This window comes from Triticum aestivum, chromosome 1D, assembly GCF_018294505.1.
Source record: "Triticum aestivum cultivar Chinese Spring chromosome 1D, IWGSC CS RefSeq v2.1, whole genome shotgun sequence".
Classification (NCBI taxonomy): domain Eukaryota; kingdom Viridiplantae; phylum Streptophyta; class Magnoliopsida; order Poales; family Poaceae; genus Triticum; species Triticum aestivum.
Genome location: NC_057796.1, coordinates 447,912,426 through 447,929,822, shown reverse-complemented (window position 1 = coordinate 447,929,822; position 17,397 = coordinate 447,912,426). Strand labels below are relative to the sequence as shown.

Genomic DNA, 17,397 nt, shown 5'->3' with positions numbered 1-17,397 from the left:
CCATAAGCATGTATGACTATATTCGGAATACATGCCTACATTACATTGATGAATTGGAGCTAGTTCTGTGTCACCCTATGTTATAACTATTGCATGAGGAATCGCATCCGACATAATTATCCATCACCGATCCAATGCCTACGAGCTTTTCACATATTGATCTTTGCTTAGTTACTTTTCCGTTGCCACTGTTACAATTACTAGAAAACTACTACTGTCACTTTTGCCATCGTTACCGTTACTTCCATACTACTTTGCTACTAAATACTTTGCTGCAGATATTAAGTCTTCCAGGTGTGGTTGAATTGACAACTCAACTGCTAATACTTTAGAATATTCTTTGGCTCCCCTTGTGTCGAATCAATAAATTTTGGTTGAATACTCTACCCTAGAAAATTGTTGCGATCCCCTATACTTGTGGGTTATCATCCCGCTATTGCGTCTTGGGGGGGTACAAGTATTATGTTAGCTTTGTTGATGACTACACGCGCTTCACTTGGATTTATTTGCTTAAACATAAGTCTGATGTTGAGCAAGTTTTCTATAACTTTCAGGCTCATGTCGAACGCCTTTTGGATTGCAAAATCAAGGCCGTTCAGTCCGGCTGGGGTGGTGAATACCACAAGCTCCATCTCTATTTTCAATGCACGGGCATCTTCCACCGTGTCTCCTGTCCACATACATCTCAGCAGAACGGTATTGCCGAGTGCAAACACCGTCATTTGGTCGAGACCGGCCTCACCGTACTGGCGCATTCGTCTCTCCCACTCTGGTTTTGGGATGAGGCCTTTCTTACGGCGTGCTATCTCATCAACCGTATGCCCACTCCGGTTCTCAACAAGGACACGCCCCTGTTCCACTTGTTTCATGTTCAGCCCAATTATTCCTCTCTTAGGATTTTTGGGTGTGCTTGCTGGCCTAGTCTCCGCAAGTATAATGCTCACAAGCTGGAGTTTCGTCCCAAGATGTGTGTTTTTCTTGGCTATAGCCCTCTGCATAAGGGCTATAAGTGTCTTGATCGCACCTCAGGTAGGATCTATATCTCTCGTGATGTTGTTTTTGACGAGTCAGTTTTTCCTTACTCCAGCCCAGGTGTCTCGGTTGACATTGCTTCTATTGAGCACGCCCTCACTTTTCCATCTAATGAACCGGTTTCGGATGTCCATGTGCGGAAATACGACCTGTCATATTTGTCACCTAACTTGCTTTCTGCAGATGCTGCTCTAATTTCTTCCGAGGAACCCGTCGCCGCACCTGCATCCGCCGGCGTGATCGACGTGCATGGCCCCGATGTGCATGCCACGCCTCCCGAGGTGGCCTCGTCCCCTGGCGCGTCCGCGGCCCAGTCTGCCTCGCCCATTGGCACGACCGCGGGCCCGACTGGGTTGCCCACTGCATCCCCCGCCTCGGCTGGGTCGGCTCGGCCCGCCTCGCCCGTCATCGTCGGGTCGCCAGCCGCGTCCCCTGGACTGCCATCTCCGCCTGGCTCTCCGTCGTCGCCTGGTTCGGCCCAGCCCGACGCGTCTCCCCGGCCCGTGTCGCCTGTTGCCGAAGATCGTTCAGCCACACCATTGGTTGAGTCTCCGTCATTGCCGCCACCATCTACCGATGATGCGGCTCCCGGGCACACTATGGTCACCCATCACCGCCATCATACGCGTAAGGCCAAGACATACACGGATGGCACGATGCGGTACGACACTCGTCGGCGTGCATTCTTCGCCGCACCCACTTCTCATCGTGATGCTCTTGGTGAACCGGCTTGGCGTGCCGCCATGTCTGAGGAATTTGCTGCCCTTTGTCACACGCACACATGGGTGTTGGTGCCTCGGCCTCCTGGTGTTAATGTTGTGGGCTACAAGTGGATCTTTAAGACCAAGCATCGACCGGATGGTTCTGTTGACAAGCACAAAGCTCGCCTTGTTGCTCGTGGTTTTACTCAACAGCAAGGGATTGACTATGGAGATACTTCCAGCCCCGTGGTAAAGCCGACCACGGTTCGTCTGGTCCTCTGTCTCGCTGTCTCCCACGGGTGGAGTCTTTGACAGATTGATGTGAGTAATGCTTTTCTCCACGGTTTTTTGGCCGAAGATGTCTACATGCAGCAGCCCCCTGGTTTTGAGGATGCTCATTATCCCTCTCATGTCTGCAAACTCCAGAGGTCCATCTATGGGCTCAAACAGTCACCACGTTCCTGGTATGCTCGGTTGTGTCAGCGTCTCTCCCAGCTTGGCTTTGTTCCCTCCAAGGCAGATGCTTTCTTATTCATATTTTCACATGGTGCTATTCAGATATACATGCTGGTGTATGTCGATGATATTGTGATTGCTGGTTCTACACCTACTATGGTGGATCGCCTTGTGCAGTCCTTGTCTGTGAGTTTTCCCATCAAAGACTTGGGCAGGCTGGAGTACTTCCTTGGCCTGGAAGCGTCCTTTCATTCAGGGGGCATGACATTGACGCAGAAGAAGTATGCACTTGATCTCCTTCATCGCGTCAACATGGAGAACTGCAAGTCCACTTCCACTCCACTTGCTACATTCGAGAGCCTCTCGCGTCATAGTGGTGCATTGCTGAGTACCGATGATTCTTTCAGGTATCGCAGTGTAGTTGGAGCACTTCAGTATCTGACACTCACTCGTCCAGATATCTCCTTTGCCGTGAACAAAGTGTGCCAGTTCCTGTCTCAGCCTACGGAGGGTCATTGGGAAGCAGTTAAGCGTATTCTGAGGTATGTCAAAGGTACGCTAGACACGGGACTACGGATTCGTAAGTCCAGATTTACTGGAGTCGGTATATTCACCGATGCAGACTGGGCAGGTTGTGTTGATGACAGGCGTTCTACTGGTGGCTTTGCTATATTTGTTGGACCCAATCTTATATCTTGGAGTTCCAAGAAGCAGCCTATAGTCTCGAGGTCTAGCACCGAGGCAGAGTATAAGGCATTGGCCAATGGCGCGGCTGAAGCCATTTGGATAGACACAGTTCTCACAGAACTTGGAGTCACACGGCAGCGCACACCCATATTGTAGTGTGATAACTTAGGGGCAACTTACCTAACGGCGAATCCAGTGTTTCATGCTCGGACCAAACACATTGAGATTGATTTCCATTTTGTGAGAGAACGAGTAGCTGTTGGTAAACTGGAAGTCAGGTTTATCTCAACTGATGATCAGCTAGCGGATGTATTTACTAAACCCGCTACTCGACAGATGCTAGACCGTTTTAGAATCAATCTGAATCTTGTATGTAGTTCAGATTGAGGGGGCATGTAAAATAGGGTCTAGCTTATTGTACATGTACACGTATCTGTATACGTATGTAATTGTATTCTGATCATCTATATATTGAGACGTGAGGCTGGATGTTAGCCACCCACGCAAAACCCTAAACCTACCTCTTCAACTCTTTTAACATGAGGAAAAGGTTTACCTTTTTACATTTTAACAAATGGAAATAGAATGTGTGTGTGTGTGTGTGTGTTTGTGTGTGTGTGTGTGTGTTTTACAATGCCGAGGTCATGCCTCGAGGCCCTGTTCCAAGACATTGTCGTCCATCTATCAATTTTGAAAACAGGATCCGGTCTATCATGTGTCAAGCATACATAGGGTCTCATAGATGAGGCCCTCCATAGCCAATTGTGCTCCTGGATTATGATTATTTTACCATCGCCCACTCTTCGGATTAGACCCTATGATAGCAAGGGTTCCTACCAAGTTGAGCACCAAGGATACTAGTTTCTTTGTGGTATCTTGCTTTCAAAATCTTGGCACTTTGGGATTCAGGGTGTTGCAAAAGTCTCCAAGCTAGTCTGGTAAGAAGTGGAAGATTAAACAGTTCTATATTTCAAAAAACAAGACCACCAAGATGCTTGGGTCTTTTCATAACATCCCAAGAAACCCACGGCTGTTTCCTCTGATCATTTTTGCCGCCCCACCAAAATTTCCAGATGAGAGAGTTGATATGCAAACATATCCCTCTAGGGAGCTTGGAACATCCCATAGAGTATATTGAAATAGCTTGGGCGGCGCATTTAATGAGGACATCTTCCCCTCCAGCTGACAATATTTTTTCCATTCATCCCCTCACTTTGTTCTAGACACGTTCCTTTAAAAACTTGAAAGCTCCATTTTTTGATCGTCCAACATTTGTGGGCATTCCCAAGTACTTCTCTCATAAAGTTTCATTTGCCACATTGAGAATAATTTTTTACATCATCTTTTATATTTTGTGGGCACCCTTTGCTAAAGAAAATCGACGATTTGAAGAGATTTACTCTCTGACCATCAGCCTGACAATAAACATCCAACAAAGAAGAAACCTCTCTCGCCCCTTCTGCACTAGCCTTGACGAACACAAGGCTGTCATCCGGGAAGAGCAAGTGGTTCACCGGGGATGCCAGCTCTGCCACTTTAATGCCAGTAACGTGTGATGATTGAACTTGGTTTTTTAAAAGGCACGAAAAGCCCTCTGCTGCCAACAAGATATTATAGGGGGGAGTAGAATCACCTTGCCGAATACCTCTGGTAAGACTGAACTACTCCAATTTACAAAACTTCATTGATGTGACAAGACTCATCATAGTAGATATCCAAGATGGTGCAAAACCCAACTTGGTCATTATGGTTTGCAAATAATTTCATTCCAAACGTCATAAGCTTTCATCATGCCCATATATAAAGAACAAAATCTGTTTCTTTTTGCTTTGTTCCTTTTCATGAATTGGAGACACTCATATGCTGAAATAATTTTATCAGTGATTGTACATGCAACAGCCCTCGCGTGTGAGGAAACAATTTTTTAGGCAAGTGTGAGGAGACAAATGGGTCTTGAGGGAGGAGAGGGGTTGGGAAAAGAAAACATATAGGTTGGGACGTGTGTCCGATACAGTGGTATAAGCTGCGAATCGGCTTTTACGCGCGTTCTGTATTTTACAAAGCATAAACGACCAGCCAAGTGAGTATTCAGAATCCATCCATCCAGATTTTCTTTCTTTATTTTCTTCTTTATTCCTTTTTCTTTTCCTGATATGCTCAATTACATTGTTTTCTTTCTTTTCTTCTTTCTTCCTTTTTATTTTTTATTTGGAATGGCTCTGATCAGTTTTTTTATTCTGTTTGAATTCATTTTTTTCCTTTTTTTTGGTTATTTTATTTCAAATGCGACCGAGTGAACCAGGCGAACCAGAGCGAATTCAGGAGCTTCTGTGTATTATCTCTACTCCTAATGAAGCAGTTGGTAGGATTGCGTTCAGGTTTTTTTTCGTCCCACCACTTTCGTCCGGTTTTTTTTCGACTGGTTTTTTTTGTCCCCTCCCCCACCCCACCCCACCCCACGCACGCACTAAAAAAACCACCCCGCAGGAAACAACTCCTCCCTTCGTCGATCAGACGAACGAGGCTCCCTCCCTCAATCCCTCGTCTCCCCGCCCCCAGCCGCACCCGCCGCCACACCCCAATCCCCGATCTGGCTTTCCACATAACGACGACGCAGTTCTACCGGCGATGACCCCCTCCTCATGCCCTCACCGTCCTCCTCCTCAAGACATCACCATTGCTGTCTTGATGTAGTGTTCGAGTTACTATCTTGACGACAGTGAGAGAACCCAAAAGTCATGTCTTGATGTAGTGTTCGAGTTACTGGCCACTACTGCTGGCACAAGCTCTTCGAACTCGCTGCCTGAATCAGTTCGTCTTCTTGAGTCTCAACTTCAAGTTGAAAGACATCGATCAGATGTGCTGTGACAGGAAGCTGATGTTGGAAATATGCCCTAGAGGCAATAATAAATTGGTTATTATTATATTTCCTTGTTCATGATAACCGTTTATTGTCCATGCTAGAATTGTATTGATAGGAAACTCAGATACATGTGTGGATACATAGACAACACCGTGTCCCTAGTAAGCCTCTAGTTGACTAGCTCGTTGATCAATAGATGGTTACGGTTTCCTGACCATGGACATTGGATGTCGTTGATAACGGGATCACATCATTAGGAGAATGATGTGATGGACAAGACCCAATCCTAAGCCTAGCACAAGATCGTGTAGTTCGTTTGCTAAGAGCTTTTCTAATGTCAAGTATCATTTTCTTAGACCATGAGATTGTGCAACTCCCGGATACCGTAGGAATGCTTTGGGTGTACCAAACGTCACAACGTAACTGGGTGGCTATAAAGGTTCACTACAGGTATCTCCGAAAGTGTCTGTTGGGTTGGCACGAATCGAGACTGGGATTTGTCACTCTGTGTAAACGGAGAGGTATCTCTGGGCCCACTCAGTAGGACATCATCATAATGTGCACAATGTGACCAAGGAGTTGATCACGGGATGATGTGTTACGGAACGAGTAAAGAGACTTGCCGGTAACGAGATTGAACAAGGTATCAGGATACCGACGATCGAATCTCGAGCAAGTAACATACCGGTAGACAAAGGGAATTGTATACGGGATTGATTGAATCCTCGACATCGTGGTTCATCCGATGAGATCATCGAGGAGCATGTGGGAGCCAACATGGGTATCCAGATCCCGTTGTTGGTTATTGACCGGAGAGTCGTCTCGGTCATGTCTGCGTGTCTCCCGAACCCGTAGGGTCTACACACTTAAGGTTCGGTGACGCTAGGGTTGTAGAGATATTAGTATGCGGTAACCTGAAAGTTGTTCGGAGTCCCGGATGAGATCCCGGACGTCACGAGGAGTTCCGGAATGGTCCGGAGGTAAAGATTTATATATGGGAAGTCTTGTTTTGGTCGCCAGAAAAGTTTCGCGCATTATCGGTATTGTACCGGGAGTGCCGAAAGGGGTCTGGGGGTCCACCAAGGGGTCCACATGCCCCGGGGGGGCCACATGGGCTGTGGGGTGTGCGCCTTGGCCTATATGGGCCAAGGGAACCAGCCCCAAGAGGCCCATGCGCCAAGAGATAAGATAAAGGGAGAGTCCTAAAGGGGGAAGGCACCTCCTAGGTGCTTGGGGAGGATGGACTCTCCCTGGCCGCACCCTTCCTTGGAGGAAGGGCCAAGGCTGCGCCCCCCCTCTCCCTTGTCCCTATATATAGTGGGGGGAAGGGAGGGCAGCAAACACCCAAGCCCTGGCGCCTCCCTCTCCCTCCCGTGACACATCTCCCTCCTCCCGCAGCGCTTGGCGAAGCCCTGTTGGAATCCCGCTACTTCCACCACCACGTCGTCGTGCTGCTGGATCTCCATCAACCTCTCCTCCCCCCTTGCTGGATCAAGAAGGAGGAGACGTCGTTGCTCCGTACGTGTGTTGAACGCGGAGGTGCCGTCCGTTCGGCGCTAGGATCATCGGTGATTTGGATCACGACGAGTACGACTCCATCAACCCCGTTCTCTTGAACGCTTCCGCTCGCGATCTACAAGGGTATGTAGATGCACTCCTTCCCTCTCGTTGCTAGTAAAATCCATAGATTGATCTTGGTGATGCGTAGAAAATTTTGAATTTCTGCTACGTTCCCCAACAGCTGAAGGACTGAGGAAGTCCCTGCAGAATTCAGATGCATACTTTCTGTTGCAACAGCAAGCGTTGGAGGATTTAAGCGCCAAACAAGAGAAAGTTAATAAGCTTGCTAAGCATCTTGCCAGCATTATGGATACCCAGGATATTGTTTCTTAAGCTCTTCTGAAGTGGTTTCAGTTCTGGACTTGTTTTGCTACGGCGTTTATTTGCACTGATCGCCAACTTTGACAACCAGTGTATATGATATGCGGTTTTGTTTCCTATATTTGCACTGGTGGCGAACTTTGATGCCCAGTGGATGTAATATGTGTAATAGCTGTGATAGCCTAGCGTAAGTTGCTTGCTTATTTATTTCCTTGTTGTCTTATTTATTTGTTTGATTGTAGTTAGTGCAGTTCTTTTTCCGCGGTTTGCTAGTGGCCGCAATAATCTATTTTTTAAAACTAGGCCACAATAACCATGGGCTACATATTTACTGTAGTTACCATGGGCCTCCTACAGGCCGTAGAAACAATGGGCCTTCTAAGGGCCGTAGAAACAATGGGCCTTCTACGGGTCGTAGCATCAATGGGCATTCTACGGGCCGTAGCATCAATGGGCCTTCTACGGGCCGTAGCATCAATGGGCCTTCTACGGGCCGTATGATTGATCGGCCAAACATGGGCCCATAACAGACCGCATTATGGGCCATAAACGGGCTAGATTTGGAATCACCCATTCATGGGCCGACCATAACGGGTCGTCGTTAATCGGCTGTATTTGATGATGCTATGAAAACGGCCCAACGGATTAACGGGCCGCAAACGGGCCGATTGTAACCACGGGCTGAATTTGGCCCACAAGCAGAAAAGGCCAGTAACGGGCCGTAAGTAACCGAATGCTGGAAATAAGCCCAAGAATATATGGGCCCTAAGGGAAGGCCGAAAGATAACATGGGTTGGAAACGGTCCAATGGAATAATGGGCCGTTAGTGGGTATAAAGCGATACACTATTCATTGCGGGCCAGATTCACCACAGGCCGTTAATGGGCCACGAGTTAAATATGGCCTCTATGGGCCAAAAGACATCATGGCCATACATGGGCCGGAAGTTACAACGGGCTGGAATCATATTGGACGGCCGAGATGAAGCTACTGGGCTTAATTCCGATAGGCCGTAACGGGCCATGAGTTAGCGGGCCATAAATGGGCTATATACGAACATGTCATTAACAGGCTTTCCTTGGGCCGACCCGTTTCCTTTTGACCAAATCAAACGGGCCGGCCTTTTCACCAGAATGGGCCTCTGTTGGGCCGTGCCACGTGTCGACCTATCATAGGCGCCTCCTGTCCAATGAATGGATGACATCTGTCCCAACGGTGAGCCAACACGTGTTTCCTCCGGCCAATGAGAATTTTACACGTGGGAAATCCTCATTGGTCCGGGCTGTTAACGGGTTATCGGATCCAAAACCGGACTCAATAGCTTAACGGCGACCCGTTACGGTGGATGCCACGTGTCGGTCACCCTTGACGAAATCACTTCTATGACGCGTGATTTATCGTCATGGAAGTGGACACTTCCGTGATGATAATTTTGGTAATGTCATGGAACACTTCTACGACAGCACAGGTATGACTATCTTGATTTTGTCATAAAATCGTCATGGATGTACATGCATGACAGAAAACGTGACCTACTGTGACAAACATGTATCATCACGGAAGTGTACTTTTTTTGTAGTGTATGGTGCTGTCGTGGTAGAGGCCGGGATGAAGGGTGGGTCAAGTATAGAACTAGGAGGTACTAGCACCAAGATGGGAAGGCGGTTGCCACCCTTATCCCTTGCTGCTGGTCGGCCACGACGTCGTCGATCACTAGATCATTTAAAACACAAGTTGATGGATTTTGTGATAAGAGTGAGGGTTGAGAGTGAGCGGGATGGAGGTTGGGGTTGGTATGTTCAGATACGGATCTGCCTTCTTGGCTCTGGGGGCGCCACAGGCGGCGCATACCTCCTCCCCCTTGATGGTTGTGGTGGAATGACATGAACACGAGGGAGGGGATCATGGCAGAGAGCGGGCCAAGCATTACAGATGACTCCTCCTTGACGGTCCGTGAGGAAGTATGGTGTGGAGGAGAGAGGGTGTCATGGTGAAAGTGGGACGGGCACCTCCTACTACAGCGGTAAACCGAACGGGAAGGGAGAAAAGGAGAGGGTGTGTCGTGGTGGTGGGGTTTTGCGTTGGGAGCGTGTGTTGGAGATAATATCACGAATAGTCCGGATAGCAACATTTCTTTTTCACATATGGGCCGGATTTGGGGAATCCGGACTATCAAGACGGTTGTAGTTGCGTGTTTGATGTCCGAACACATCCGGACATATGAGGAAAAAATAAGCTTTAACTTTGAATACGACTTTAATTATTTCTTTGATTCATTTACATGCATTGTTGCCTCTAGCAGCCCGTAGCAACGCACGAGCATTTCACTAGTTTTTTTTAGCATCAGGCATTCTACTAGTGATACAGTGTTTTACAGGTGTTTTGGGCTGCAAAACGAGACGACCAACTTGGGGACACGGGAAGCCCAGTTCAAGCCCATCCGTAAACCCTAAACAGCCAACGCACTCAATTCGTTCGGGCAAGCCCTAAAAAGAAAAGAAAAAACGTTCGGGCAGCAAACTGGACAGAATATTCGCGGGCGACCGCACGAGCGCGCCGCCGCCGCTGCCGCCGCGAGTCTTCTCTGCCGCCGCTGCCGCCGCGAGTCTTCTCTGCCGCCGCCGCCGCCCGTCAGCCGTCGCCAGCGAGGTAAACCCTCCCCTCCCTAATCCCTGCTCTTCTCCGGTGGTGTCCGGTCCTCCCGCACTTGCTTGCTTGCTGCCTTGTTGGTGCCGCAATGCGTGCGTGCTGTTTGTGTGCTTGTCGCCGCTTGCGTGCGTGCTTGCTATGTCTCTGTGCGTGCTCGTTGTGTACTTGTGTGCGTGCTTCCTGGCTGCTGCTGGGCGCTGGCCAGTGCTTTGTGCAAGTACCACGAGGATTGAGTAGATTGACGACCATTCAGTCATCGAGGATTGAGTAAATTGACGATCATTCATTCACTGAGGAGATGGGGACTTGATGAAAATAGGCATGGATATAACAAATGGGGTTGTATTTTGATATCGCCTAACACATTCAATTCATTGTCTTCATAACATGGCATTTTTTTAATTATTTATATATACTCGTCGAATGGTTGTTTTTAGAAATCGCCGTATCCCGTGTCCCCATATCCATATCGGTGCTTCCTAGCAAAAAACAGTTGAAGTATCTTGCATCTGATAGACCATCTTATGGTTTTATCCCAGTTTATTCATTTCATACAAGAGAGCTCTCTGATTCAGCGAACTAACCGTTGTCTATGTGAGTATGTGAACGCTGGAACTACTAAAAATTCATGAAAATTTGGATGAAATAAGCTAGTTGTTTGTTTGTGGGTGCACACTTTAAGGGGTTTCATGTCCACTCTGTATTTTCATTCAACGTGATCTGCAATCCAGAACAATGAACTAACACATTGACCTTTGTCTTGAAGTGTGTCTGTGTGTGCATTTATCTTTTTGCTTACATCGTAAAAGTATAATGAAATGAGTTCCTGGATTCAACATTTGCTAATGACACAAACCAACTTTGTAGTTTTTAATATTGTAGATTAAACTTTAGCTATGCTCATTGGTTCAGTGCCTGATTTCCTATTCTGTGGTTCACAGGTTCTTGGAGTATCGTGAATATGGCATCTCATGCTGAAATGACAGCAAGCAATATGCTACGTCTTCAAGGCTTTCCTAGTAATATGGTATACACCTTGTTGAACTATCAACTAAATATGCTTCTCCTTTCGGCATGTAACCATTATCATGCACTTCTCTTTTTGTCACAGGGAAAACAAAGGAGTAGTTTTATATCCACAAGACACACTCCTTTGAGAAGGTCACGAGTAGTTCGACATTGCCTGGACCTACGTCATCTTTGCCGTTTACCTAATCAAAGGGCTACTGTTCCAAATATCCGACCAATGCCTGCTCTCACTGCTGCAGTATCCAGGGGAGTTAGTAGTCCATTGATAGAGGCATCTATTGATGACATGGAATTAGTTTCAAGGATTATTCACTTTTATCGCAAACCATTTCTTCAAGAGAGTGAGGCCAAGGAGTTACTCAGGAAAGTGCAGGCAAAGGTTTCTTCTAATATTATTGATATAAAGACTGAGCAATGCTTCAATGTTGAGTTGGAGGATGCACTAGGTTCTACGAAGCTCGCAACACTTCAGTGGCTCCTAGCAGAAACTTATGAACCTGACAACTTACAAACAGGGAGCTTTCTGGAGGAGGAAGTTTCTAGGAGCCCTTACTGCTTCCTTGTTGAGGTTGGTCCTCGGATGACATTTTCGACAGCTTTCTCAACCAATGCTGTCTCGATTTGTAAAGCTCTATCATTAATGGAAGTAACTCGCCTGGAGAGGTCTAGAAGATATCTTTTGTGCCTTCAGCCTGGTAGTGACCCACTTGATGAAAGCCAACTCAACAACTTTGCTGCTTTGATTCATGACAGGATGACAGAGTGTGTTTATCCTAGCAAGCTCACATCATTTCGGTCAGATGTAGTTCCAGAACCTGTCAGTGTTATACCAGTCATGGAAAAGGGAAGGGAAGCACTGGAGGAAATAAATCTTAAAATGGGTCTTGCTTTTGATGAACAAGATATCAAGTACTATACTCACCTATTCAGAGATGACATCAAGCGCAATCCAACTACAGTAGAACTTTTTGACATAGCGCAATCAAACAGTGAGCACAGCAGACATTGGTTTTTTAATGGAAAGCTTGAGATAGATGGAGAGACCATGCCAAGTACTTTGTTTCAGTTAGTAAAGAGTCCCTTGAAGGCTAACCCTAATAATTCTATTATTGGGTTCAAGGATAACTCGAGTGCAATAAAAGGGACTCTTGTAAATCACCTACGCCCAGCACTACCAGGTTCCACTTCACCGCTATCCCTGATGATGCGTGAACTAGGCATTCTGTTCACAGCAGAAACCCATAATTTTCCATGTGCTGTGGCACCCTACCCAGGAGCTGAAACAGGTGCAGGTGGCCGCATAAGGGACACACATGCCACTGGAAAGGGCTCATTTGTTGTTGCTTCAACTGCTGGTTATTGTGTTGGAAACCTTCAAATTGAAGAATCATATGCACCTTGGGAGGATTCATCTTTTTCATACCCATCAAACTTAGCTTCTCCATTGCAGATTCTTATTGATGCTAGCGACGGTGCTTCTGACTATGGGAACAAGTTTGGCGAGCCTTTAATTCAGGGATTTACAAGAAATTTTGGTTCTAGGTTGCCAAACGGGGAGCGCCGTGAATGGCTGAAGCCTATAATGTTCAGTGGGGCAATTGGGCAGATTGACCATGCACACATATCGAAAGGGGATCCAGAAATTGGCATGCTAGTTGTGAAGATTGGTGGTCCAGCATACAGAATTGGTATGGGTGGTGGTGCTGCCTCAAGTATGGTTAGTGGACAGAATGATGCAGAGCTCGATTTTAACGCAGTGCAGCGGGGAGATGCTGAGATGGCACAGAAATTATATCGCGTGATCAGGGCATGTGTGGAAATGGGAGAGAAGAATCCAATCATCAGCATTCATGATCAGGGAGCTGGAGGAAACTGCAATGTCGTGAAAGAAATAATCTATCCTAAGGGTGCTGAAATTGATATCCGCTCAATTGTTGTTGGTGATCACACATTGTCTGTGTTGGAGATCTGGGGTGCTGAATACCAGGAACAAGATGCATTATTGGTGAAGCCTGAGAGCAGAAACCTGTTGCAGTCACTTTGTGATAGAGAGAGAGTTTCAATGGCTGTCCTTGGTGAAATTGATGGTAGTGGAAAGATTGTTTTAATTGACAGTGCTGCTGTGGAGCATGCAATGTTGAGTGGCCTTCCTCCTCCACCGCCTGCTGTTGATCTTGAGCTTGAAAAGGTTTTAGGAGATATGCCTCAGAAGACCTTTGATTTCAAGCGAGTTCCTCGATCGAGTGAGCCCTTAGACATAGCACCCGAGATTACACTGATGGATGTTCTTAAGCGAGTATTGAAGCTTCCCTCAGTATGTTCAAAGCGTTTCTTGACCACTAAGGTTGACAGATGTGTGACAGGTCTTGTGGCACAACAGCAGACGGTTGGCCCTCTGCAACTTCCACTTGCTGATGTTGCTGTAGTTGCACAGACATACACAGATCTGACTGGTGGTGCTTGTGCCATTGGAGAACAACCAATAAAGGGTTTACTTAATCCTGAGGCTATGGCAAGGCTTGCTGTTGGGGAGGCATTGACCAATCTGGTTTGGGCTAAAGTTACATCTCTTGCTGACGTCAAAGCAAGTGGCAATTGGATGTACGCTGCAAAGATTGATGGAGAGGGAGCAGATATGTATGATGCTGCTGTCGCAATGGCTGACTGCATGATTCAACTTGGTATTGCAATTGATGGAGGAAAGGATAGTCTTTCTATGGCAGCTCAATGTGATGGCGAGCTAGTCAAAGCTCCAGGAAATCTTGTTATCAGTGCTTATGTGACATGTCCTGATATAACCTTAACGGTTACTCCAGATCTAAAGCTTGTGAAGGACGGGGTTCTGTTGCATGTTGACCTGGCTAAAGGAAAGCGGCGACTTGGTTGTTCTGCTCTCGCACAAGCGTTTGATCAAATTGGAAATGACTGCCCAGACATAGAAGATGTCCCTTACTTGAAAAAGGTCTTTGAGGTTGTTCAAGAATTGCTCAGCGAACGTCTGATTTCTGCTGGTCATGACATTAGCGATGGTGGGCTTATTGTCACCATTCTTGAGATGGCATTTGCTGGCAACTGTGGTGTTAACCTCAACATAGAATTAAAAGATAATGACCTTCTTCAAACACTTTTTGCGGAGGAGCTTGGTCTTGTAATTGAAGTGCATTTGGATGACCTTGATGTAGTGAAGCAAAAACTTCATGCGGCAGGGGTTTCTGCTAATGTGATAGGAGAAGTAACTGCAGCACCAGAAATAGAGCTGCTTGTTGATGGTGAGGTGTGTTTGAAAGAAAGAACTTCAGACCTCAGAGATTTGTGGGAGGAAACAAGCTTTCAGCTTGAGGAGCTACAGCGGCTGAAATCTTGTGTCAAGCTTGAGAAAGAAGGCCTAAAAAGCCGAACATCGCCCTCATGGCATTTGTCTTTTACGCCCAAATTCACAGACAAGAAACTACTGTCTGCATCCTCGAAACCGAAGGTTGCCATCATTCGGGAAGAAGGGAGCAACAGTGATAGGGAAATGTCTGCTGCATTCCATGCTGCTGGTTTTGAACCGTGGGATATCACAATGTCGGATCTCTTGAACCAAAAGGCTTCTCTAACGGAATTCCGTGGGATTGCATTTGTTGGTGGATTTAGCTATGCAGATGTTCTTGACTCAGCAAAAGGTTGGGCTGCATCTATCAGGTTCAACCAGCCCCTCATACAGCAGTTCCAGGAGTTCTACAATAGGCCAGACACATTCAGCCTTGGGGTGTGCAATGGGTGTCAGCTCATGGCTCTTCTTGGTTGGGTACCAGGACCCGATATTGGAGGCTCGCTTGGTGCAGGTGGAGACATGTCCCAGCCAAGGTTCACTCACAATGAATCTGGCCGTTTTGAATGTCGGTTTATCAGTGTGGCCATAGGGGATTCTCCTTCTATAATGTTCAAAGGTATGGAAGGCTCTACTTTGGGCATTTGGAGTGCTCATGGTGAAGGGAGAGCCTTCTTCCCAGATGAAAACGTCTTATCTGATGTTGTCAATTCAAATCTGGCTCCTCTGAGGTACTGTGATGATGCTAATAACGTCACAGAGGTCTATCCTTTCAACCCTAATGGCTCTCCGCTTGGTATTGCGGCCCTTTGCTCCCCTAATGGAAGACACCTTGCTCTGATGCCACACCCGGAGCGTTCCTTTATGATGTGGCAATACCCATGGTATCCCAAGGAGTGGCAGGTTGAGAAGGGTGGTCCCAGTCCTTGGTTGCGCATGTTCCAGAATGCAAGAGAATGGTGTTCATAGAGAAGGTAAATCAGACTCCTGAAACATATTCACCTTTTTTTTTGGCTCCCTGTATGTATTTATTTTTACTTTTGGTTCCCTATAGTTAGATCTCTGGCTAGCCCGTGAACTAGACACGGTTTGTTGCTCTCGTTTACATCTGAACCGCTCATTCTGTTAATGGCATTCTTGTTGTTTTATGTTTCTGGTAACTCTCCTCTTAGCTTGATCTTTATTGTAGTACTGTGTTAGCTTGAACACCGCTTTGTGCTTGAATTTTGTTATTTAATGCAGTGATAATTATTAGGCATCCAGGGTCTCTCATGTTCCAGCTCAGTGGTTCACTGCAATAGAAAGAATAAGAAAAATAGAGCTAGGGATTGTATTTTGTTGTTCTATTCACATGAGGTCTCGTACAATACTGCCATGAAATAACTATTTGCTTACCCTTCCTTTCCTGGAACTTGCAGGGACCAAATTGGTGGTTCGTATGTGTGTTTAGAGCTTGGGCATTCTGCTGTAGAACTGAACTGATGTGGCCATGGATCAACTCAATACCATGTCTGAAATTATCGTGTTGGAAGAACTCAAGTGACAGACAGCAGCCCTCAGTTCTTGAATATTTCTGCTACTTATTCTGAATGGACAGTGCCTGTATAGGTGCTGCGTGCGAGCATAGTTATGTTTCACCAGCTGAATTGAGCTATATGCTTCTTCTGCAGTTATTCACCTATATCCATCATCCAGTGATATTATGCTCTAGCAGTCTAGCTGTCCGGCAACATAAAATATATCCTGTCAGCTTTCGTTCTGCGGAGCATATCCATTTTGTAGTATTACACAGAAATGTACCATGTCGCCGGTTACATATTCGGGATTGTACTTTCAGTTTGGTGTAACCTCAAGAAGGTAATAACACTTAGACAGGGTGGACAAAAGCTATAACTCCTGGATTCATGGAATTGAGGAAGGTCTGAAAGACTGAAACAAGCCACAATATGGTTAGTTCTAGACTCGTAGCATTTGATTTTGTGAGAGCATCTCTAGCAGATCCCGCAACCGGGGGTCCCAGAATAGATCCTTCATACCAAAACCACATATTCAAACTTGTAGTTCGCGCTTAAGCATAGATCACCAGAGTTCAAGCATAGAACAGGGGAGTTCATCATACTACATACCATGCCATACTTGATACAAACCGAAATTAAACATCGTACTACTAGTAGAAGGTACGTGCTATGCACGTGCTCTCCACTAATTCTTTTTAGTATGAACACATTGCTAGTTTATTTGAAATACAAAAACATCTTATATTTTGGTACAAAGGGAGTAGTATGCATGCCTTTAAGTGTTAAATTCCGTCGAAGTGTCAAGTTGCTGCGTTCGAATGTTTGGTGGATACAAACATTTCAGTGCTTTGATTTGTATAAAAGCTATAGCTTTTTACTTTTTTTAAGAAAGCTATAGTCTATCATTGTTGTTTGCCGGATCTTCTAAGCCTCCAGCCATTGAGCATTGACGTTCTAAACAGCCACAAAAGATCTTACGTACTTCTGCACCAGCACGTGTGTGGATCAGTTTGGAGCATTCCAGAAGGCTGGTGGAGTCGCTTTGGTGTCTGTCCGTACATAGCGAATCCACGAATTATAAACCGTTGGATCTTTTAGGCTGGGTACTGATAAACGGTGGATGTTTAGCTTCTGGAACAAATCTATGGCTTGTAACTGCTCCAGGGTCTTGCCGGATAGCTAATTCAAGTTCAAAAATGTGTGTACTATGGTGGTAGAGAAACGGAAAGCATACTAGCTGATCTACAAGTCGTCGTCGTCGCGGGGCGG

At 46.3% G+C, this 17,397-nt stretch overlaps 1 protein-coding gene across 1 annotated transcript; it reads left to right on the top strand.

Annotated features, from left to right (window-relative positions):
* Positions 1 to 10,117: 10,117 nt before the first annotated feature.
* Positions 10,118 to 16,570, top strand: LOC123182810 (probable phosphoribosylformylglycinamidine synthase, chloroplastic/mitochondrial). Its single transcript, XM_044595479.1, has 4 exons — positions 10,118 to 10,269; positions 11,211 to 11,296; positions 11,381 to 15,585; positions 16,030 to 16,570. Exons 2-3 carry the CDS (start codon positions 11,231 to 11,233, stop codon positions 15,578 to 15,580), a joined length of 4,266 nt encoding a protein of 1,421 aa, XP_044451414.1. The 5' UTR covers positions 10,118 to 10,269; positions 11,211 to 11,230; the 3' UTR covers positions 15,581 to 15,585; positions 16,030 to 16,570.
* The last annotated feature ends 827 nt before the right edge of the window (positions 16,571 to 17,397 follow it).

What these genes read in the sequence shown, in the direction of transcription:
- LOC123182810 (XM_044595479.1), top strand. Translation starts at nt 11,231, where the DNA reads ATGGCATCTCATGCTGAAATGACAGCAAGCAATATGCTACGTCTTCAA. An exon ending in AAGGCTTTCCTAGTAATATG is followed by an intron (nt 11,297 to 11,380) that starts GTATACACCTTG and finishes TTTTTGTCACAG; the next exon opens with GGAAAACAAAGGAGTAGTTT.